Source organism: Neodiprion lecontei, chromosome 2, assembly GCF_021901455.1.
Source record: "Neodiprion lecontei isolate iyNeoLeco1 chromosome 2, iyNeoLeco1.1, whole genome shotgun sequence".
NCBI classification, from domain to species: domain Eukaryota; kingdom Metazoa; phylum Arthropoda; class Insecta; order Hymenoptera; family Diprionidae; genus Neodiprion; species Neodiprion lecontei.
The window spans coordinates 7,046,294-7,071,981 of record NC_060261.1 but is presented as its reverse complement, the minus strand read 5'-3'; the positions used below and the strand labels follow the sequence as shown (position 1 = coordinate 7,071,981).

General features: G+C 34.7%; 1 protein-coding gene across 10 annotated transcripts in view; it reads right to left on the bottom strand.

Annotated features, from left to right (window-relative positions):
• The window catches only part of LOC107227000 (F-actin-monooxygenase Mical), a 40,618-nt gene that overhangs the window by 10,369 nt on the left and 4,561 nt on the right, over window positions 1–25,688 (bottom strand). For 8 of the 10 annotated variants that reach the window (XM_046731949.1, XM_046731948.1, XM_046731955.1 and 5 more), the window contains 19 exons: window positions 22,436–22,788; window positions 21,704–22,028; window positions 19,912–20,270; window positions 19,572–19,829; window positions 19,017–19,216; window positions 18,087–18,220; window positions 17,487–17,734; window positions 17,119–17,241; window positions 16,103–16,336; window positions 14,691–14,930; window positions 14,054–14,195; window positions 13,617–13,738; window positions 13,346–13,549; window positions 12,743–12,902; window positions 12,483–12,646; window positions 11,993–12,195; window positions 9,653–9,822; window positions 7,563–7,687; window positions 19–3,642 (listed from right to left, as the gene is read on the bottom strand). In XM_046731949.1, coding sequence (XP_046587905.1) covers window positions 19–3,642; window positions 7,563–7,687; window positions 9,653–9,822; window positions 11,993–12,195; window positions 12,483–12,646; window positions 12,743–12,902; window positions 13,346–13,549; window positions 13,617–13,738; window positions 14,054–14,195; window positions 14,691–14,930; window positions 16,103–16,336; window positions 17,119–17,241; window positions 17,487–17,734; window positions 18,087–18,220; window positions 19,017–19,216; window positions 19,572–19,829; window positions 19,912–20,270; window positions 21,704–22,028; window positions 22,436–22,717 — 7,317 coding nt within the window. In that variant the 5' untranslated portion in view covers window positions 22,718–22,788. The remainder of the gene's footprint in view (window positions 1–18; window positions 3,643–7,562; window positions 7,688–9,652; window positions 9,823–11,992; window positions 12,196–12,482; window positions 12,647–12,742; window positions 12,903–13,345; window positions 13,550–13,616; window positions 13,739–14,053; window positions 14,196–14,690; window positions 14,931–16,102; window positions 16,337–17,118; window positions 17,242–17,486; window positions 17,735–18,086; window positions 18,221–19,016; window positions 19,217–19,571; window positions 19,830–19,911; window positions 20,271–21,703; window positions 22,029–22,435; window positions 22,789–25,688) is intronic. The other 2 variants (XM_046731953.1, XM_046731956.1) reach the window with 2 other exon arrangements.

Sequence of the window (25,688 nt, the reverse complement as noted above, 5' to 3'; positions counted from 1 at the left end):
CAAGTTTGTTTCGTTTACCTTCCCTTTATCCCTAAGCTTCGAAGGAAGTCTGAACCTTGAAAATTTATCCCTCTGGTTTGGCGGTGATACTGAAGTTTCTTTTTTTTTGAAGAAATCTGATACTGCTTGAATAATACTTTTCCTTCTTTCGGGATCCTTTGATTTTTTCTTGTCTCTCTTGCTTACGATTGCATCATTTTCGCATTTAGCTTCTGAGGACTGCAACAGTTCATCCATAGACTTGGCATTTCCAGATACTTTAGTCTCAGTGTTCACCTTCTTAGTAAACACCTTCACATTGTCAGTACTTTTGCTAGTTTGCAATTTTTTCCCTGGACTTAGTGAACCAAAGCTATAATGCCGCGTTCTCACTTCAGGCATCACTTCTTCATTAGCTCCCCTGTTGTCCTCCACGGAAAGCTGTCTTCTTGGCACTTTCATTCTTAGCTGTTTTATTCTATCTTCAGGACTCAATCCTAAGTCTTCATCACTCTTGAGTCTGGCCCGAGCACGAGCATCTTGTCTTGCTTTTTCGGCAGTCCGTTTAGCTTCTTCGTGTTTAATTCTTGGTGGAGCTGTAGGAGTGACGAATTCACTACTATATACATTGCTTGTCGTCTGAGGAGCTTCTGATACTCCACTTTCTGATCTTTGGGCAACAGATTTTTCTGAATTTAGGAACTTCTGAGTAAAAGCTTCGCGACCTGTCTGCTTTTCCAGCGTTTCAAAATTCAGTTGTTCAACAGTGCTTTTCGGTGTAATACACATTACTGGTGTTTCTAAATCTAGTGCTTTTTTCGCTTCAGCAAAAGTAGTATGAACCGGGCTGTTCGTCGGAGTTGTCGTAGATGTCGGCATAAATTTCAGTGGCACAGGAGACGATTCAAGAACATTCAATGGTTTTGCAGGAGATACAATGGTACCAGGACTAAATGAGAATGTTCTGGCAGCTCTTTTCGCTTTTTTCTCAGCTGACTTCAACTTCTGAGCCTGTAATTTATCCATTAATATATCCTGTATAAGATATTTCTGCTTAGATCGTTCTCTTGTGATTTCTTCAAGTTTACGAGATGTTGCTGGTGAATTAAAACTGTTATTACCTTGAGCTTCTTGAATTTTTACCTCTTCTGCAATCATCTCCTGCGAGCGTAAATGTCCCGAACACTTTGAATTTTTTCTTCTACCTTTTCTCACATCTATAGAATCTTTTACATTGCTGAACTCTGCAATTCTGGACTGTAAACGTTTCACATATTCCAGATAATCAGGATTATTTCCATCATGCGAAGGAGAAACTTGTTTCAGCGGTTCGTTATCATTACTTTCTGTCTTCATTAAAGCTGTCGAAGGATGCGGATTTATAGGACTGGCGAGTACAGTTATGATTTCACTAGTTGTAGTATCTTCAGCAGGTTCAGCTACTAACAAACTATCGTCTTCCATTGATTGAAAAACTTCTTTCTTTACACATTCTTCAGGAGTCTCATTCTGTTCACTCGCAGGACTGTGATAGGTTTCGAGTTTCACATTCTTGTTAATGGTACTGTTTAATCTGTCCTTAATGTCGTTCATAGTGATGGGATTTATTTCTATGACATTTTCGTCCTTGTACTGGTCATCATCTGAACCCAATTCATGGTCATACTCTGTCTCTGCGATTGGGGCTTCAGACGAACATATGTGTGAAATTTGAATGGGAGTTGTTTCTTTGATATTCACGAATTCGATGTACCCTCTATTTTTCAATAATGTTGTATTGGTAGCATCTTGCAAACTGTCATCCAGAAAGGACTCATTATCAGTATCCATAAAATCTATATTCTCACCGTTGGCAAGAAGTTCTGAAGTTTGATTAATGGGAAGCTCAATTTCTGTGCTTTTTCTGTTACAATCAGAATCTAAATCAGTTAGATCTTCTTCTCTAGCTATTCTAGCTGAAACAGTATCGTGAGGCACACTCACATGTTTGTGTATTCTATTACTGCGTGTGGTTATGAATTCTGGATTTATGTTAAACTCAACATCACGTAAATCCTCAGAAACCAATCCTTCGCCATCTCGAGCCCATTCCGAAAATTCAGTTTCTGTAAGAGCTGCTGTTGTGATATCATTTTCCTCGGAATCGTCATGCTCACTAGATGCACCTGATCTGGCAGATGTTGGACTACTACAATTACTCAAAGTGTTTTTACCTCCATCCTTCGGATCCAAGTAACTTAAATTATTATTCAGCCCTTCATCTCTTTCAGGAATTTTTACATTTCTGAATGAATGAGTCTCAAACAATTTACTTACAAGTGGATTAACCGCTCCCCTCTCATCTGTTCGAACACATTCAATTGAATCTGGTTCAAATGATACACCAGCTTCAAGTTGCTTCTCCTTACCAGTTTCTTCATCAAGCAGTAACTCACCGCTAGTGCTATGTATTTGTAATCTGGGAGGTGACAAATTAGTTGCGGCGTGCTCCACTGCTCCAAGTAATTCTTCAAATTCCGTTCCACTGCAAGATAAAGAATCACTATCCATTTCTGAGTCGTCAGATGTCTCAGTTTCTTTACAATCTTCCTTATTGTTTTGTCTCCAATCTACATTCGGTACAATGATTGAAGTTTCATGTAATGGGCTTCGAGGTCGGCACTCAATATTTTCATATGCTGGGTCACCATCTTCAATATTTCTGTCTAATTTCTTACACAAGTTTGTCATCAAATCTTCATTGGCATGTACTACAGTTTTAGGAACCTCAGTCATGACTATTTGTGCGATTATTTTTCGATCAGGTATATTCTGAGAATCTTTGCGGACTATATTCGGGTCTGTTTTAGACTTCATGATATTTGTTTCTTTTATTAAGTCTGGCAGAGGTACTTTAGATACATCGGATGTATCTGCTGATTTATTCAATTCAATATCCGAGAGTATTTTTGGAGATTGAACAGGTGAAGCCCCTTTGAAAGGTGAACTATTTAACACAGTAGATGGTGAAAGAGGGGAAAGCTGAATATTGCTAGATCGCAACTTATTTGTGCCTTGTAAAAATGCTTGCATTGTTGGACTGGGTTCAGGAGCTGGATTCAATAGTTTTTGGTGTTGGGATATGATGTCTGTGAAGCTTCTCAATTTTGTGTCAACATTCGACGTCGAACCTGACTTCATGACCGATCCAGTCAGCGCGGAACTGCCAAGTAAATACCGTTTCTTAAGTTCCAAAGAGAGTTTTGACGCAATACCTTCTGTAGAATGTGTGCGATTCAGGAGATAGTCACCCTTTCTGGGATTGACAAGTGGGCTAGGTGAAGCTATTTTAGGACTTGATTGGACTATGTGTGACTTGGCTTGATTTGCACCAACACCAAATTCCTTATTGGCATTAATCTTAGAGAATTCCAATTGCACACCTGTACCTTTGTTCTCTTTCAAGTTACCATTAACTGGAGATATGACGTGGCTCCTCACTTGAACTGTTATTGGTTCCACGTAGTTTCCTCTAGTTTTTCGGACAAATGCATCGTTTATAGTGATCTCTGGTATCTCGTGTTGTGTAGGAGTTGTACCATCATGCTCGAATTCAGAGTCTGTTGAAATTTCTGTTGCCGAGTTTTCATCACTCTCTTCAACCGAGTCGTCATCTGAAGCCACCTGGAGACAATTATTTATTAATACGACATCCTCATCAAATATGGAGTTTCAAAATAGGAGAAATAGACACAGTTTAATTTGTTATGAGGTACTCTTATCATACAGGGGATCTTAGTTTCATCATTCAACGGCAGTCACTTGGTGAGTATAGAAGATTATTTAGTACATTTATTAATGGCAGAAGGCCATGGTGTAAAAGGAGTATCAAAGATCCATAAAATTTTTAACCACAAAAGATATACATGGTTTTGCAGAGGTCATGTGTATAGTAAAAAGTTTCTGCAGGTAAAAACTGCTTGCGAAACCAGATTAAAAGTTTTCGAAGAATTTCAGAAGAATCGAAAGGCATTGCAGAAACTTGGGTAACCAAAATAAATATTAGTTGTTGGTATCACAAGAAACATAGTTATTTCGTTAGGGTAAACAATTTGAAATTCATGAAACTGGATCATGTTGATTACATGGAAATTTCATAGCATTGTTATACATTGTTGGATTTGTTTAAACTTATCCTCCGGTAACAAAAAATAATAAACATGCAAATTTATTTGAAAGCCGTCGTGTGTGAAATCTTGGAAACACTGTCATCTAGAAAAATTTGATTTCATGTGTAAGATACTCGGCTCGAAATTCAAGAACTTTTACATGAAACGTAAATGTTTGGTATTATCATCAATTCCGCAGATACTGCAGTTGATTGATTAAAATGGGAGACACTGTAGAATTAGTATATATATACATTTCAGATCAATTTAACCACTCTCCAGTATTCGTTTTGAAGTCTTTTGAATGTATGTCACTATACTATGAAAAAAAGGGTGTATCATTTACCTTTCAAATTAGAAATTTACAAGGGTGTAATATTTTGAAATTCCTTGTCACAATATTTAAAAATTTGAAGACTAAAAATAGATGTTCCAGAGATTGATTGATTGACTGAACTGACATATCTTGCTGTACTGTACAGATATTAATAAAATATGGACTGGTGGTAATGGTTCAGTTACTATACAGTCTATAGAGACCAATAAGTATCAATGCTGGTGTGAGCAGAAGCACTACTAGTCCAAACAAACGCATACAATTAATAAATCAGTGTTAATGCATTATTAGTCTTGACAACACTCCATTCTTATAGCAAACTTTTCTTTTTACCTTATTTTATCAGCCTTTGGGTTGTCTGAAAAAGTCTCTCATCACCATCAGCCATATTTTACGTAATATACTTTATTTAAATCTTCCAAACAATGTTACTAATCGAAAATTAGATATTAAAACTCAAAATCGTAATTTACGAAAAATCACAGAAAACTTTTGTAAATACTTTTCATCATGTACATCAACTATGAGTATTCAACTTGATTCTTAAACCTCTAACACAAATTATACTACGATATTATACATTTATCTTTTTTACGGAGTTCAGAGTTTGAGGCACTTAGGGATTTGGCAGAACCACGTGGATCGGACTTATGAGTTAACGCTACAGACATTGCATCTAACGCTTTTGGACCTGGTGATGAATTTTTTGGCTGTCGTTGATCATTATTAAAGAGATTATTACAGTCAGGAAGTTGAGAATCAGACTTGTCTAATGCCATTTTTTTAAGCGATTTTGTTTCACCGATGTTAGAAGATGATCTTATGTCACTCGTAGCTGTACTCACGTCTACAATCCCCGGTGTATAGTTTTTAGCATTAGATTTCTTTCTCAGAGGTATTTCTGGCAGTACTGGGATTTGGACTATATTTTTCAAATCAACTTCACTAGAAGCAGGAGAATTTTGTGATAAACGCTTACGCTCAGGTCTCTTTGGAGTTTCAAGCAACTGGGTAGATGTATTTTTATTTATTTTTTCAGGACTGTTTGACTTCATTAATATGTGATGAACAATACTTCTTCCATCCTCAGGATCTTTTTCAATTTCCGTCACTCGGACATCACGCTGAATAATTTCTTTTTCACTTCTGTTATTGCTAGTATTTTCATTTGATTCTATGCTCTGAGGTGATGTGTTAAGGATTTTGCTTTCACTAATATTGTTGACATTTGTTGAAGTTTTATCAAGTGTTGAACTAGAGGGTATATTAATGTGGGGTTGATTTGCTTTTGTATCTAATTCTTTCCCAGTTGTCGTGATTACTGCGTTCTCTAATTTGGATTCGTCATTTTTAGAGTTAGGCTTATGTAGTATGTTACGATCAAAGCTTGTGATTGTATTGCTATTTCTAAGTTTACCTAAAGTCAAATTTTCCAGTTTTTCAACATTTGAATTCATTGTATCTACAGCTTCACGATTTTGATTTTGCTGGTCTATTTCATCAAATTGTTTGTCAATTGTATCTGAGGCCTCACACTGAACAATATTAATAGTTTCACTATCAGCATTCAATTTCGCTAAAAATTCAACCTTTGGAGAATTTATCTCTACCTCATCAGTTTCAACGTTATCTTCATGGTTTTGACTGACTGATTTCTGAAAATATTTTCTCAAATCTTTGCTATCAACCTTATCAGATAATTTTGGTGTTACTCTTAACTCAATTATTTCAATGTCTGGATGGTGAATTTCTTGCTGTAACTTGTCACTTTTTTTAGCAACATCAGATTCTGTTGATTGATTTTTTCCTAGATCGAAATACTTGTTTATTTTCAACTGGGCACATTCTCTTGATAAGGGTCGTAGCATAATATGGCTGCTGTCGTTTGATTTCTTTGGTTTTTTGAATTTAGTTAGAAATACTGTCTCATTTTCAACACTATCTATTTTGGGATCAGCTTCTTCAGGAACTGCAAGTTTTGAAGTTTCTCGACATTCTATTTTATTCTGTGGATTTTCCATCGTTGGTGTTGGTGCTGTTACTGTGACAATTGGACTTTCACTCAAAGATATTTTCAATGAATTATTTTCTTTATCAATTAGACTTTCTACATCCACACTTGTAGATTCCACATTTACTGTTTTCTCACGCAAATCATCTTCAACTTCAAAAACTTCTTTGTCACTTCGTTCAATTTCAATTATCTCTGGAATAATTTTATTTGAATGATTATTCGCTAGCGTATCGTCAGAAGCACTTGCGAGTGAAATTATTTGTTCATCTTGTGTAGTTTTAGGTAATGAATTAACCAAATCTGACAAATTATTATAACTATCAGTGTAGCTATTTACGTTTCCTACACCGTCATCTTTCATCTGAGTGACAAGAACAATATCTGGTTGCACTTCTTTCTTACTTACAAGTTGTGTTCGATCATCTTCCAATTCTTTGATTTTCAATTCACTTTGCGAGTTGGCCGTAGTGGTAGTTAAATTTAATGCTTGTTCAACATCTTCAGTTTGTGAAAATAATTTTACTTGTTTATCAAATTCAGGTGTCTCCGTCTTTACGGTTTCACGATTACATTCATCACACTCCGTATATCTAGACTGTTTATGATCTGTACTATACAAATCCTCTGAAACCGGAGTTGTATCGTTTATAACTAACTCAGCCACACTGGCAGTCAGACCTATTTCATCAGTTATTTTGCCAAACAGGTCATTGGGTTCCAACTTTATTTCATCTACTTCATTCAACAAACTCTCTGTAGATGAACCAATAATCGAATTTTTTGATAACTCGGGATGAGTTAGTAAATTCTGTGACCCATCAATATTCGCGTCAATTAAAGGATTTTCAATACTTGGCATGGCCACCTGCGCTTCTATTGCACTAACATTTGTTGATTCATTGATGTTTGATTCGTTTACTTGATCGAGTACCTCTCTACCACATAAATTTTTACTATTATCTACATTTGGCGTTAAATCTAGATTCAACTTAAGATTAACATCGGTAAATGTGTCATTATTTGAACAAAGCGGTTCTTCAGGCAAATTATCTAACAAGTTTTGAGAGAATTTAAGACGCTTCACCTCTGTATCAGAACCTGTATCAGTTTCAGATCCATGGGGTCGATCTTCCAGCCAAACTTCTTGTTTTCTTAATTTTCTGGCACGTTCGTCATCCTCATCTTCTGTGGCTGTACCGCTTTCATCATCTAAGTAACACAACAATGAAGAAGAAAAAAACTCGGTTATACTTGAATCAGCATTGAGGCATTCTCAATCTGCTGGGTACCATCTGTGTCCAGCCGCCCAGTGCCACTTTATAAACCAAATTTTTGAAAGAAGAATGTAACAAAGCGCATAGCTATTACTCTGTAAAGTAGAGGACAAATAGTATGTATAGCAGGCTTGAAAGCTTAGGCTATTGTCTAAGTAATCAAAGTCTGAGAAATGCAAAGTGAATAAACATCGTGCCAAGAACGTAAGAACTACTAATATAATATATTCTGTAGTTGAAAATCTGCAGTTTGAAAAATGTAATTTTTTAATTTTTTTTATTTTTTATTTTATGCAGTATCGAAGAAAAAGCATTACAATTCGAAAACTATAATTTTTGTTCATTATCTCGATATCGTTGGCATTAATTTTCACTGTGTTTCATAAAATTGAGATATTGGTAGCGGACTTTCGTAATCATATTACCGACACTCTCATAATTTTATCACACCAGTTTAGAGATAGAAAAGGAGAATTTAAACAAGTTTTGTGGACAGGAAAATTTGTGGGTAGCTGGACATTCAAGGTGGTCCACATTCGGATATCAGAAAATGATGATCCTCAGCGATGTGCCCGTATCAACCACAAATAAACAGTCATACACCGACAAACATGTATATTATATATATATAGATGGATCTTTTCGAACTTGACACACTTTTGGTTTTCACTGTGCCAGTATCTTTATGACTTCCAGGTACATTAATGAGCTGAGAAATCAAACTTGCAACATTTGTTTACATTTTAAAATCATCTCTGATTAACAGTGGCACTCTTATCAACTAACATAGTGAGAAAACAGTGAGCATATATTACGATGTTCGTACCTTTCATTGTCTAACTGCGTAAGTCGCGTAAATGAGAGGATACGAATAAATATTGTATATCAAAATTTGACAGTTTCAAAGAGACATTTACTGGTGATGTTACAAAACGATTTTATCGATACCACTACAAAATCTCACGATAACTCAAGATTCGAAATAAAAACTTCTCCCACGGCTAGCTAATTTTGAAATAAAATTAATGAGCGAAAAAAAGAACACTCTAATTTTAATTTAACGTGGAAGTTATTACACTTTAACTTTTTAAAAATAGTGCAAGTACACAAACAGATTCTGTAGTTAAGAGGGACAAATGCACCTAAAATTAAATTGATAACAAAATCCAATATCCCTCACTAAAAACTTATCATTAAGTTATATTGCTTCGCAATTTTGTGGATCTGGTCATTCCACGTGACGGGAGACTCTATTAAAACTTTGAAATTCTCGACCTTTTACAATTTAGATATTACTTGGATAATCTTTCCATATATTGGGGCTGGTAAGAAAGTTGGACGAAAGTTATTGGTTAAATATATTCTTATTTTTGATTGCATGTGCGGAATTTTGCCTTATTCATAATTTTTTTTAATAGAGCATGTCCGCTTTCATATAAGTAAATATCCGATTATGTGGTTGGTATTAATATCTGTTATTAGGTCACAGAAAATGACGTTATACCAGAAATAAGTTCAGAACAGCGTAATTGGTATGCAAAAATAGCAACCTAGTAACAAAAGTGTTGAGATCGATCTTTTTAGTGTAATATTGTGAAGTCGAAATTATACATAATTCCTCTTAATTCTAACAGTCGCTGTATGCTTCAACTCAGAAAACGAAGAAGGTGGCTGATTTTCAAAGCTATCAACACTGCTGATCAATTTAACAACCGACCTCTAATCTATTATGGTCTGGATAGGTACATGCGATTAACGATTCTGCAACTGGCAAGTTGATACCGCGCTATGTTATAGTGCTGTAAGGGTCAGGCTACGGAGCCTGGAGCATAACAGCGGCTCAGAATTTTATTTTTGTCGAGTAACAAATAGCGCCGTATATTAGACAACAAGACAGTACCTTCAGTTGTGTAATCTTCGTACTCGTTACTTCCTGAATCTGAATGCTGTCCTGAGGCATGTGGGTGAGAATAGCGTAGAGTCCATTTTTTTGCCAGTTCTAAAGTTCCTTCAGTAGTGAGTGGTTGATCTAAGGCCTCTTCGTACACCTCATTATCGTCATCAGAATCACTAAAATAAACAAAAAAAAAAATTAATATACTCATATCGTTATACGAGCTGAACACTTAAGAGCATTATAGTTGCAAAATTAATAACGTAATTTTTCGACAGTTACATTATTTTGAGGGCACAACATAATCAGTCTTTCCAATAATATTATAAGCAAAAACAAATGTCGATAAAGTCTGAGTTATACAGTTGAATATACAGGAGACATATACAAACTATATTTAAATGATACTTTAGTTGCAATATTTCATCTCAAGTAACAAGCGTGTAATGTATTAGGGTAGAGTCACGATAAATAAATTCTAATCCGTTTGTGATTGCTACTCTTATAATAATGGTATTAAAGATCTGCGTCTATCTATGCCATGCCTAGCAGCTGGAGAAGACCCTCTTCAGAAACTTTGTCAGTAGAAATACGAACATAAAAATTAATGCATAATAGGATAAAACTCATCAATGGTGTAAGCTAGAGTAGAGACTTTTCAGTACATTTTCTGCTTGAACATTTTCTTCCGTTATGCAACAGAATTTTAAAGTCTGGGCTAGTCTCTATATATAAGAACCTATAAGAACCTCTATAAAATAGTTGCACTTGTAAAACATTTGGTTACACATCTTCCGCAATTATGCCCCATTTATTTGATTCCAGGGTAGTGTTCTGTACCTATTACACGTTGATGTGAACAGTGCTACGTCAGAAGAATTGGTCAAATCGCGGATATTTTTCAAATTTTGCATACCGAAAGTCTGTAGCGGTAAGGGTTTTCCTCCTAAATAGCAATGCAGATTATCAATTTCAGATATTTTGTTAGAAAAGGTTCAATTATTTGCAACGCAAACTTAGGACACGCATACTTCGGTAAATCATCAGTAAGTCAATACTGATGCTACATGAAGGATTTTTTTCTTCAGCTGGAAATAACGAGTTACACTTAAAGATAAACAACATTTTATGTCAATATTATTCAATTGTTTATTTAAAAAACTGCAAAATAAGGCAATTAATTGCAACGAAACTCTAGCTGATTTTCGATCATTAAAAATGCAAAAGTAATTCATCTTTAGTTAATTATTTACTCCTTTTCACATACTCAAACGAACTATGAAAGTTATCTGAAGCTGAACTTCCTCCATTGATGCAAAAAAGTGTGTCGGATGCGCAGAAAGTAACGATCTGTTTCATATAATTAATTACTGCCTCGTGTATTGTAACGAAAGAACAATTTTTCTGTGATAGGATGCAGAGACGACTGACCTCCCTATTCGAATTTTAATTAATCATTCAAGTAACTCAAATACAAAGAGAGTTACGAAATTAATATTATATTAACGCCATATTTAAATGTATCAAAACAGCATTCCAATAGCCTGATTTAAGAAAATTAAATCCACAAATACGATAACCCAAACACAGCTAAGTAGCGTTAATCGTAGCCATATCTAGAAATAATCTCAGTACAATTTTGTACCTGTTCGTAACTGAAACTCACTTGTACATTTCTGTAATAAATAAGCAAATATACATCATTAATATTATTTTCGAGAGGGGTAATGCAAAATTTCACTTAATTGTCCAAAGATTTTCTAAAAATGAACCGATTTTTATTATTGACGGCTCTAACATTATCATTTGAGAACTATGTCGTCTTCTGCAAATAACCAAGGGAAGAAACAGCTTTCTATCGATGATTGTAACAGAGTTAAGAATTAAAAAAAATGGGCATGAAGTTGTTGCGGAATAAATTAACTTTGAAAACGTTTGAAATTTCACCTTAATGTTCTGCTGAAAAAATTAAGTTTTTTAAGAACTACAAGATATTAAAAAATGTAAAAAAATCTGTTACTTTGTTAATTCACCTCAAGTTCAATGATCCTGAGACATTACTTCAAATAAAACTGAAGCTTTGATTGAACATAAATGCTAAGTATTACCAAAGAGCTTTGCAGAAACGTTAAAAAATTTATAAAACTGGGTAGCAAATTCTTCCATTTTCTAGCAATCACCAGCTGGTGTTACCATTATCATAGACTTCATATTTTTATTATCGCTGATAGTTTTTCATTTTATTCATTTATTTTTAATGGGGAGGACTGAACATGTGATGTTGGTTTCACGTTAACTGCATAGTGTAGATTGGTAAGGGTAGGTATGAATAATTAAAGTTTTTACCTTATGCAGGACATTTCATCACTGGATCCCATTTCTGCGGTAGACGCACCAAAATTGCGATCCGTCCATTCATCTTCGTCCATTTGACTCTGAGCTTCTTCTGCATCTGACAAGCCAGCCAGATTTTCAAATTCTATTCTTTCAGGTGTTTGGCCACGATCTAACAAATCAAGTCCGACTACTCCTTCTAAAGGTGTTTTAGGCTGAAACAGGAATTTAAAGAATGTTAGTTTAAACGGTCTCATCAATTTTGTACTGAAGGTGATAAAAATTGAATAGCTTTGTTGAAAATTGAGATGTCTTATATTGTTGATAATTTTAGGTTCGCGATGCTCAATTTCGCAATTGAGAGAATATATTTTGCCTAACTAATTCTGTGAACGACCGCAAATCTATATTTTTATAAATCGTACTACTTTTCTTTGACAAATAAGGTGTACCCCTTTAGGCATAGAAAGTCTACGTTTGGTTATTGCATTTAAATACATACTTTTTCTGGTGTCTTCATAGAGGGAGAAAGATTAGGAATATTTTCCTTATCGATGAGTGATATCTTCTTCTTCTCCACTCTAGCTTTCATCGTTCCAGACAATCCGAAGTGTTGTGTACAGTAAAATCTACCACCAGCTTTTTCTCGATCAAACATGTGACTTCCTGAAAGTTTATTACATTAGAACAATAAATTATATGGAAATTTGAAATTAATAGAATGACCAATTACATTGACGAATAAAAGTGACAAACGCATACCGATCCTAAGAGATGTTGAACAATATTCACAACGGAAACAGCCACGATGGAAAAATTTGCCCTCAGCACTAAGCCTTTCCATAAGATAAACTCGCTTGTTGCAAAAATGACACATCTCTGATCCTCCTTGCGCAGGTAATACTAGCGCCGCCTTAGAATTCTGTAAAAGAAATTCAATCGGCTTTAAATCTAGCAAGCAATGCCATTTTACACAGAAAACTAAGAGGCTAAAGTCAGCACATGACAATTTATTCCATATTATTTACAGTAAAACACAATTAACATCATGACTTACATATCGTTACAAGACAAACAAAAACATTACTTCACAAAAAATAATGTGTGGAAGATATAGTGTAAAGAGGGACAAACGTGATTGAAATGATCACGTTATTCGACATCTACCGGACATCGTTTTGGGTATGACGATGTGTGTCACATAACATAAAGTTTGACTAATTGTTTTGAATGTTTTTTTACCTGCTCCGATTACTAAATTATTTAATTCCAATTTTTAATAGTTCTACAGAAAATTAGATGATAAACTTCTTGCTGACTTCTAGCCCGTGTTTACCGTATGATCTACAGTGTTGTAATATTTACCGATCTTTGCACTTTTTGTTCAGCTTCTTGATTTTTATTGGAAAATTGTTCGGCCATGGCAGAGACTTTATTGTGACCAAGAACGTTACCCTCTTTAATCTTCTTGTCGATAAACTTGAGGGTATTGTCTAAATCAGCGTACTTACTATCCGAATCATTTGGGTCTCGTCCTTTTTTCTCCATCTTGATTTGTCGAGCTAAAAACTGAACGAAACATATAGACACCTGAACAGGATTTTTTAAACAGAATCAAATCAATTCACAAACAAACCTGCTCTCTGCTCCATTTTGGGACTCGTTCAACTTTTTGCTGACGAGCTCCGCGACCCATTTTATTTTCTTCAATTTTTTTCTCTATTTCCTTGACATTCCAATCACTTCTTTCTATTTTTCCTATGCATAGCAGAAAATACAGAGAAAAACTATATTGCTAATATTCAACATTTTGCGAGTGCTATTTTCCATTGAGAAACGCTCTAATTGACCAACCGTGACAAGCTTAATTATCCAAAACTTGTTTTGAATGTGTTTCTCAGAGCATTCATTTCACTACAATTTTACGATTGTCGCTGTGAAACGTTGCACATATGAGACTTTATTACCGGCATTGGTCACTTTTAGTTGTTAGCTTGCAAATGATGTTAACAGACAGAAAAAATAAATTGCATCATTCTTTTCAATGTAACAAAACGAAATATAACAACTTACCAATGGCGCGTAGAAGATCTCTAGGCTTTTTCTCGGTTGGTGCCGTACCTTTCAATTTGTCTTCAATATTTTTTATTCGACCAGAAAATTCTTCGTCAGCGGCACCTCGTTGTGGTCCACCTCCAACCTTTGGATCCCTATCCTAAGAATTATAATTTTCAGTAAATATTACTATGTGACAAAATGTTTATAAAAATTTCATTGTTAAACACAAATTAGCATAAAAACAATGTTAAAATGCAAAATGTACGATAATGCACGTCAAAGGTTACAGAATACATTCAGCACAACAATTCATGGATCACATATGTACATTTGTTACGAATCCAGGTTTTCTCCAACTATACTAACTTTGCGATCAAATGGTGATAAATTAGACATTTCAAACTCGAAGGTTTCACTCTGATAATGATCTTCAACATTTTTAACAAAATTAATCCGAAACTTTTTAGTCAACATACAAGTCACTTGTCAAGTCTTGTTCAGTGCCGCATATTCAATATTATATGTTAATTTTAATTATCTTCAAGCGAAAATTGCAAGAAGGTAAATGTTCAAGTCAGCTAATAATGCAAAAGGTTAAAACTCTAACAACATCAACTGTTAAAACGCTTTTTTCACACGCTCTAAGGCTTACTGGATAAAGTATTTTCTGTTCTAGCTCTTTCACCCTATCTTTGAAATCGGGCGCTGTTTGTCGATAGAGAAATATAGAATAATCTTCAAACGGTTCATCCTTGTCTCGTTTAGCATTTGCCTGCAGCATCTGCATACTTTTATAGAACTGCTGATTCGCCATTTTTCTTAGGTATTGACGTTTCATCATACGCTCACTTCGATTCTTTTCTATATCTTCGAGTCTCTTCAATCTTTCCTCCTTTTCGTTCAAATATAAAAATGTATACTTAGATTTAGATTGCAAGTGTGTGGGTACAAAAATGTCTTCAAGTACACTTATAAAACTATAGTTTAAACCGATAGCTTCAGAATGATCAGTAAGGTTGGTAAAAACTGGAATTAGAACTTGGAAAATTAAACTGCCAAATCATAGACTATTTTTTTTCAGTTTGAGAAATTATCTACATAAGATATGGATAGTTTACCGTATTGCCATATACTTTTGTATGCAGAAAACTTGAAATGTCGAAGGAGGAAAAACCTCTTTGCATAGCATAGCAAAAAATGTTATCCCTACAAACCACTTACTGGATGAAGTTGAAATTTCAGACGATTCGTCTTAGTTGCACAGTGAATAAATCTCCAAAGGGGATTTTTAATTTGAACAGTAGTTTTTGATTTTAAAATTCAAGTATTTTATAGAATTACAGAACATACACCTTAATGTTACGGTGCAGTAAATTTGTAAGATTGTTTAAAACTAAATGGAGCTTCAAATGACGAATTTTTTTTCGTATTCAATCACACATTTTTTTTTTTACCTCGTTTAATTTCTCAAAGTATTATTTTTAAAGTGAAGGAGCTCCGCCCCCCCTAACCCAATCGGTGGGGGTTTCGCACCCTACACCTTCTCCAGGGTTTGTAGCCCTGGTCCCACACCCACACCCTAACTTCCGCCTACCTACATCCATGTACTACTAGTATGCGTTTCTTAGATATTCTCTTCGTTTCTTTTCTGTTCAAGTCAATAATGTGGATAGAGTTTGAGTTGGAAATAAAGTCCTATATGCAACACAGGAATAAAAGTCGATTATTCCCTTGTTGCATGACGTACTATTAAAAACTCGATATTTCCCTAATTTGCCACTGTAAACTATAATTGTTACCCCTGACGTTTAAGAATACGTTTGATAAAGAATCAAGTATGCACGTCAATCTAGGAAATTGATCACTTAACAGATTCTTACTGCACTTGAATAAATTATCATGTTTGTGGGTTCCGAAAAGACGAGTATAGTTTTACGCAAGTTTCAAAAATTACTGCAAAGATATGTTGCGCGCACTAAATGAGAAACTATTGACCCTACATGTTGTATGTGTGTGAAGCAGCACATTGTTGATACGATTAATTAGTATATAATGTCATCTCACCGTTGTTGCACCCATTTTGTCGGTACTTCGCCGTTTTCTGGATCGGCGACTTAGTGAGTCAACTTTCTTTTCTGTTGTTGACTGTCCATACTCGTTGCCATGCCGAGAACGTGAATGTCTTGTACGAGAAGTACCATCTTGTTTAGTAATACGACCCAATAGCTGTGCTCTTTGTTCCGGAGTTAGTTGTTTCAATTGTTTTGTGAAAATTGGCCTATCCTCGGTTTCAGGTTCCTGAAGAAAACGACGTTCACAATTTTGATTACGCTATTACAACTCACGGTATTGTAAATAATGCAAATATATGTGGGATCGGAAGTCTGAACTTGTTGACTAGTGCAAGTGACGGAATCATATGTGAGGTACGTAGCTAAAACAGTAGTTCAGTTACACTCTGGTGCCACCTGAAAACATGTAGCTGGTAAAGAAGGGTTCAAAGTTGTATATTAGACCGTAGACTATTCGATTTGGCCGCAACGGTTATAGTAGTTTTTGTGTAATTTTATAGTTCTCAATATACTGGCGAAAATATTGGGTTCGACTCTTGATTCAGTCAAATAAACAGCAAATCCATACGGTATTTTTCGGTACAGATTTATTCTCTGTAATATAGGATGCAACTGAATCAAATCGATAGACTGTTTCTCAATTGCTATCAGTTGTTATGGTCCAATGTATATTCTAAGACAATCTTATAAATTGTGCGTGTAAGGTTCAGTTTGAAAAGGACAGAATCTCAGTCAAGAGTGCAAGTATGACACGGTGATTACGTCTTAACGAGGCTTATATTTAGACCTAACTGTATGCAAATAAGAGTTTTGAATATGGGAACTCTTATTGTTAGAAAAAAAATTAACTTTTCTCACAGACCAACTAGTAACTAATATTACTAAAACTTATAGTTGCTTATCTAAAATGTCTTGCATATTTCAAGGAAATAGCAATATAAAGAAAAAAACGGACAATAACACATAAACAAAAAACAGAGGCAATTGAGAATCAGTGTATAAACTTACCAACTTTGGATGCTTAATGTGTGGAATTTCACCCCGAAATGTTTCATATATTTGAGTGAGATATGAAAACATATCTAATTTGTCAGGCACATCGCAGGAGGCAATTTCGTCCGCAGTCATTACCTGCATGAGAAAGATAATATTCATATAACATATAGCAAAAAAAAAATAATTAATGAACCGTCACTTTTATAAAAGGTATGTCATTTATTCAAAGAAAAATCAACAAATTTTGCAACTAAAGAGGTAGAGATCCGAAAAAAACGAGATCTAGGCAAAGGAAGACAAAATTCTTTATATTTTAGTTCTCGAAAACGGATTAAACGACTCTTGAATGTATGTACAATCTGCAATTGTTTACTACTTACCGGCGAAATGCCCAGCTCCTTTTCCAGTATATCGAATGCGAGTTGATTATTTTTTTCAACATCTTCAGATTTTAAAGAATGAAAATCTATCAGATCAGGCCTGTATCTATGAATTATTGCACAGATAGCCAAACCATCTTTGAACGACGAACTCATATCAGCTATGTGCACCGTGTTATAGAGAGCCACTTGTTTGCGCAACCAATGAAGAAGTACGTCTGGATGGACCTGAGAGTCTGTTCCAAGATCTACGTTAGAAATGTAATTTCTATTTCTTTGAGATGATAATCAAAGAGATATTAGAAAAAAAGATTCACACTCAAATTGTATACTTGTTAAAATTTGGTTCATTTTAGCCACATTGTTATTGGAACTATTCATGCAGTCACTTGACATTTGTTTAAAAAGGAAAAAAAAAACCAAATATACTCAGAACACAAGAAATCTTATGCTCTGACGATCGCAGGCAGATGCGTTTCCAGTTAATTCATTAAAAAATTCATAATTCATAATCATTCATTGCGAAACTGAAATTTCATCAATGTAGGCATACTGCGTGCAGGGATATCTTTGTCTGAAGTTGAATATTATTTTCTTTACCCCTACGGCGTCGCTTTTTGGGAATATCTACAGCTGGTTGCATGGAAGGTTGTTCGATGTTATCTGGATCATCCGTATCCAAGAGGCCACGCACTTGAATCGGTGTGACCAGCCGAGGGTTCAAGTTTGGGTACCTTGAAAAACAGAAAGATTATACATTTACAAAATGTGTCATCGTTATACTGTTTAAAGAGTATGTTCACCATATTTTTTTGTTCATAGACCAGTCAGAGTAACTACAGTCTCTGATTCTTACAAAATTCGAAAGCAACTTTAAGGTCTTTACTTTTAAAAGTTGAATAAAATTGTAGTGCCAAAATATACTTAAAAATATCATCTTATTGTATAGTTATATCAGAAATGCATGAGTGCCTCTCCCAAACTTTTTCAGTCACCTGTTCCGTTATTTTTGAATATCTCAATTACTATTAGTTGAAGTGTTTTGTTTTCTCTTTTTTCAGAATTCTATCCACATTGACGTCAAAAGTTCCCCTGGAATTAAAATCTAAAACCGGGCAGCTTGCGAAGCATGCGTTTTATGAGTTTGAAGTTAGTAGCGTTAATATAGTGACACATTATAATATTTATAACAAAAGCTTACAATTTTGCTACATCGGAATATCTTGAGGAGATTTGGGTTTGCAAAATATGGGTAGGTACATTTAGCATTATTACGATTTATTCGATTTTAGACAGTGCTCAAGTTGTGAAATAACGATTTTCACTAAAAATGCACTGTAATATCAACGTGATGAACTTTAACCTCGTATTGTTATCGTTATCTTTTCTTTACTTTGAGCAAACACATTATACTGTACAGATATTTTAAATCAACACTAACAAGTGTTTGTATTCAATACTGCAAATAAAACATGTTCACTGCTAAGAAATGTAAACTTATGGTTATTACAAACAATGGGACTAGCAGACCTTGTGTGGGGATCCAACGTGTATGCAGCATAATCTCGATTGAGATTTTCTGGTGTCGTTTGCCCAAGAAGTCTGTAAATAGATTCCCGCTCGGCTAACACTTCCAACGGAGTCATGGTACTCCATCCTTTGATGGCCCAGCAAGCATCTAAGGAACTAAGAAATCCTCGAGCACACCCAGATCCTGTTGGCCAAAATGGCTACAAAAAAACAAACAAGTAAGTTCATATTTCGATTACAGTTAAAAAACGTTGTCTATGAAAAACAATACATTTTAAGTGAACTTGAAATTAACAGCTTATATTAATTGCAAGTAATTACTAAATATGATACTAATGTATATAAGTCGAAGCAATTGCAAATTCTCAGAAATTGTTCCAGACTAGAGAATTAGATTGTACTCTCATTATTTTCATTTCATTATTGCAGATTTTGCTTGGTAAAAAAAATAGTTTGATAATAGTCAAAGTATGATTTTTCTACGTTCGCCAGACATTTATTTACATATATGTCCTTAATTGTATTTATTGGAATAATGTAAAAAAGTGAACTTACCTCCAACAAGCTGTCCCCGACCAAAATCATGAGCAATCGATGACCTTTTTGCTCCAACACTCTACTCGCATTTTCAGCAGCGTACATTGACGTGAAATCGAACATGGCTACATCTGGCTGGCCGTAATGATTAACAGCAAATTCCATATTAGTCATTTGATACTCAGTCGAAAATTCCGCAGCTTCGGTCGCATACTGCATCAATGCTTCTCGATTAACGTTCTCCATTGCAAGAAGCTTGGCAGTGTCTGCATGATCCTGTCACACAAGATGTCATAAGTGTTTAAAAATATTAATGGAGAAATTGGGGTTCAAAACTACACTTATAAAACAAATGTACCTGAAGGATGACACCTTTGTCAATAAGGCTGTGTTTTTTGGCAGTCATAACAAAATAATGGGTGTCGTCTTTGTAGTAAACAATATTTTCTAGATCAATACCCGTCACTTGATACAATTCCTTGAAAAATTTTTGATTGAAAATAAATGCAACGCCACTAATTTCTTCAACTCGTGCCTCGGCTTCAGTTTTTTTATTTATAAAATTAGCAGTTATTGCAATAGCTAGCTTTCCCCTAAATTCCTTTCTCTTGAAACCTTCTAAAGTGTTCCTTTTACCATCTGCACCCAGTAAAACGTTAAACTCATACTGAGATACTGGATGGTCGGCTGGTGAAGTCTTTGCTCTCCAACCGATTTCTGTAATCAAATACACAAATTAGAGAGTATTAAATATAAAAAGAACATATTTATTGTTTCAATCACATATTGCGCAAGCCTGTTCAATTTTAACTGACTAAACATTCAGTAAAAATTCGTAAGGTATCTAAATCAACTCATTACATACATTTTTGTTTCTACATTCGAATATTTTTATAATAATAACTCATTCTGATTGTAAGTTGTGAATTCATATCAAGTCTCACAAGTGGGAGAAAGATTTCTATTACAAAATGATATATTCATGCGCTCGCTTTTCATTCACAATGTATTAAGAATCTCCAAAAGGCCTTTAAGGGCAAGAAATTTGTGCCAAAGAAAATATATTATTGATCTGTAGGAACTATTCAAATCTAAATCTGTTGCAAACTCCATTATAAAATTTGCTCAATTGAAAAATCTGACATCAAATAGTCCTCATGGATACAAAGAAGATATTTTTGCATAGACGTTTTGGAATTTTTGGACATAAATCTACGATTCTTGTAAGTTATTTGCCACTTTGCTGCAATTGATAAAGTTTTTGTATTTTGGGTTTTTTTTTTCTTTTGATGTAGAAATTACATTGGTCTTGTAGAAAAATTTTATCCCATCAAATACTTGTGGGCCAGCGTGTTTGCTAGCATGAATAATTTATGCAAGCAGACTAGAAAGTAACATTCCCGCATGTGCTATTTCTAAAATGATCGAATATTTTTTCAATAAGATTTATGAGTTTTAAAATTGGGAATAAATCGAGCCAATGTGTCCTAAGAAATATGCAACAGAAGTTGATTTTTTCAATACTAATTCATGTCAACAAGAATCTTTCCGTTCGCAGTTATTTCTGTTAAGCCCACGTGTGATGAATCATATTTGCCAGCCATATTTGGTCACTCTCCTTCAAACTAGCTCTCAAATTTCGATTCCGCGATTTGGTAGATATTTTATTGAAATATCAAGGATTCATAATATTTGGATAATCATTCATCGAACAGAAGGAGCAAAATTTTCTTTTACTAAAACGCTCGTTGGCGCCTCACTCTAATCAGCTTGAAAATTAAATCCGTTATTTCTATCCGGAAATTCAAGGCAGCATGAAACACGGACTGAAGCCTACGTGGGAAGACACTGAGTCATTAAAATAAAAATCGCATGTAAATCTGTCCAGTAGTTTTGGAGCCTTATTAAAGCAGGCAGAGATGGAAAGATAATATAAAAAGGCTTGTAACTTTTTTTTCAGTCATACACCAGTAAGTGAACTCTACTAGTAAATGGCCAATCTAATACAATAATTGAAGCAAATTGTGTCGATTGGTGAAAATTCTGTGAGTCTTGAAGCTTTCATCCACTCATGTGTTTTATCATAGAAAAACGGTCGTCGGTTCAAATATGTATTAAAATTTTTCAATCTATCGAAAATCATTACTTACTGCTTTCCTCCTGATTCTCAGGAGGCGGCACCAATGCATCAAAGCTGACATTTTCATGGAATTCAACGCCAAGTACTAAGGCAACTTTAAGCAGAATACATTGTAGTTGTCTAATACTTATATGATCTATGGCTCCGGCACAAAATTTTCCAAAAAATTTCTTTGCGCCTAAACTGCGAAGATCTTGAATGACAAATGGCCAGAGATGAAGAACGTTATTTCTGGTTACTCGATCTCGTTTCTCCACAACAACTACTTTTGCTCCTAACAGTTGTGCCTCTATGGCTGACCGCAAGCCGCACGGGCCACCTCCAATAATCAAAACCTGTAATAAAAAAGAAAACGTTCTAATTTTATAAGATAAGAACAACGAAAAGATTGTATTAACTTATGAGGATTTCCTTTACTACTTCAGGATGTACTCGTACATAAAAACTCGTCAATATTCTAGAGGTCAACAGTCGAATACTATCGATGAGAGATGGTGGGAGTTGCCAACTGAATTTTGGAAAGAGACTTTACGTGGCTGTATTTCAGTAGTGCGAATGTAAACAAAATGATGACTGTACAATAAATTAAGCAGGTTTGTCACTAGCAATGAAGTGAGATATGGTTACTATTAATGGAAACATTTGAAACATAATCCAACTTAGAAATATCATCTTAGTCAGGGATATTCACAACTAGTGCCATTGTTATTTAACAATTGTTATAAATGATTAAATAACTTACCCTTGTATTCGGACATGCCTTTCCTCTGTTGTAGCATTTGTGGCTGGCACGTTGATCGAACTTCTTCCATAAAGCCTGCGCTTTCCATGATCTTAACTTAGACTTTAACTTTGGATAGAATTGATTGAAAGTATTTGGTTTAAGTTTCAATAAATCGCAGAGATGACGAAAATGGCCAAGAATTGATTTTAAGGTAGAAGCATTACAGAATTGATCAAACACTTCACTAGCTAAAGCAACTTCAGGCGAGGCTATTTGCTTTCGACCCAATTGATGCTCCATTATCTATCCATCCAGTTTCCTTATTTCTTGAGTGGTTTATGTGAAACCTGAAGTTGCTACTTCGTCATCGCCTGTAACAAAAAAGAACCGAGTTAAAAAATATAATAAAAGGTAAAGATTATATTGCTTTGTCGAGCTTATCTACAAACATTTTAAACTGTCTAAAGCTTAACAGCACTTCAAATTGTTACATAGTACGTATCTTCCAACCAACTAAGTTCTAGAGTGAAAATAGCATGAAAAAAAACTGCAGTTGATAGAAATGTCACGGCAGGCTGAACCCTATTGGCATCTACGGCATTTATTTCCTCATTACATATGGAGCGTAAATATACGGATTGACAGTGAACGTGGTATGTTGTTCTACGCAGGTAAGATTGCAGACGATATATTTGGAGCAAGAGTAGCAACGATGCCTAGCTTTTTTTTTTAATCCAGCCAACATAAATAGAGAATTTGATCTTTTTTCTTGGTGACACCAGTTACAGCTATTTACGGCTACTCAAAAGGGTAGCTCAAAATACACGTGCACCGTTCAATTATAGAATTTTCATTCTGTGTTAAGAAGACAACAAGTATCTCATTCGAAAAGTATTTTATTTCATACATGTCACACTTTGGCAATTTTTTCTTACATTTTCACCACGAGCTCTACTCATTATATTACTTTTTTATAATGTTTTTGCCAAGTTTGGCCAGCCACAAGTCTATTCTCTTGTAAATTTATCGGAACGTATCTTCAATGTTTAAAAAAACGGGTAATATATTTCAGTTTGGTCAAAGTGGAATTTCAAAACACTTTTAAATGGTAGTGAATCCTCACCCGTCTCCATTTTTTTAAGCAAATTTTGTTTCTTGTAATCCTAGAGCTATTTAGATTTTTCGAACCCAGGATTTTTCAAAAATTTCGAATACAAAAATCACTTTACTTCTTCGTAAAATGTTTAATCGGTACCAAAATGTCGTAGATGAAAAAAAAATTGTTCTCAATCAATCAGTATATAAACGTTCTTTGAAATGAAAATATTAAAATTTTTCTCATGTGCTGGAAATATGGTGAACATTCGCTCGAACAAGTCGAAACTTTATATTTAAAAAAAAAAAAGAAAGAAATACGCCGGTATCAATTTTGATCCGATCTTTTATTCGCGATTTCGCATCGGTACACAAAAATATCACGATCACGCTAAAGGTTTACATGAAATGCATCGTATTAACATATGTTATAAATATCGAACTACCCTACTATTCTTACGATTAATATATTTCTGTAAATATTTCTTTCTATCCAAGCATTGACATGTTTCCAATTTTAAGCATCGTTTCATAAAGAATTTCTTTGCTATACTTCGTAACTACACTACACTCTCAAAGGTAATGGAAAAACTAGAATAACCCAAGTGTGGTGTGGGATATTAGTTCAGCTATTCTAGACGGAGCGTGACGTGAATTCATTAACGAAGAGATCTGCAGCGTCAGTAAGAATGAAAATATAAAAAAAAGGTAGAGTTGCGCGTGCTGATTACTAATAAAGAATTATCATCGTAGGCGAGTAAAGCCGAATGGAATATGCCGAATGAAATTTAAAATTTGAACGGTACATGTCTTCAGGAATTGTGCCATCGTGCGCAAAGAATATCGGTCAACGTATTTCCGTCACGAAGTGTTTCAATCCAACAAAGAGGGTTGCGGGACAACTTCACGTCGGTCACGGACTAGAACCTAGACTCGATGTTGTATCGATTTGCATCATGAAATTTTACAAAAAATTATCAATTCATTGCATAGACATTGTTTTATTAATTACCTTTATATCGCAATCAGGTTATTTTATGTAGTTGATCAATTTATTCGATTGATTGGAACTAGTCCGTCAATCTAAATCTATAGTCCGGTATTGAAGAGCTACTCGGATCCAAGCGCCGAAAATAGTATTTCGCGCAATTGGCCAATTATCCAATTAGTCACGGTGCAATCTTGGATGGTCTTTTATTTCAAATCGAAACCGTTCCGTGAACAATTTGTTGACGTAAAACTACAATTAAATTCTTATACGCTTCAGATTTTGACGCATGAGAAGAAGCGATAAAACTTTTCTCCAATTATGAACAGACTGTACAATAGCGGCTGCCAAAAAATGTGCCATTGACCACTATAATCACCCTAAAATATATAGTTATCTATGCTTGTACCACACTCCCTTGTAAATAAAACAGTATTTATGCGGTCAGTTACTGTAACAACATCCCATTGGACTATGACGTCGTAGTAACGATAACAAAATAAAATTTAACATCAGTTTCAAAAGCCGTGAATAACCGTGTTAAGAAAAACTAAACATACCGTGCAACTCGTAGCGATTGCAACAAAACTTGTACGGGTATGAAAATCAAGTGTAAATGTATCCAATCGAAACACCGAGTCCGTCTATAAAATTAACCCCCGGAGTTTGTCTGTACAATTTTTGTTTTTGTGTGTTATAAATAAAGATATCAATATTCAATTGTACATAGGGTACATAAGAGTAATAAATAATTTGAAGTGGTTGTCTTGCAATTGAACGTGTGATTATTCATCCTTCGTATGCGGGGGGATTAAGCCTGTGACGCGATGCCAACTTCGCAACATTGAATTGCTCAACACATATTATTCCTTAACATGTTTTGCACTGTATTTTGGGCCTCACTTGTCACATCCCTTCCTCCTTTGTTCCGCTGTAATTTTTCATTCTTTATTGAGTAATTAAATTTTCATCTATAGGTGGGCAAATTTTTTGATGATTTCAATCCGAGACCTGAATGCGGCAAAACAATTCTCAAACCTAATACATCGTACAATTTGAATAACTTTTACATCGGAGACATTTCAGACATTTCAGTCAGTTTCTTGACATGATCGAAACTCTTGTAGATATATTTCGTTTTTGATTTTCCGTTATGACGGTGCCAATTTAAGTAACGGAGCTGGATTC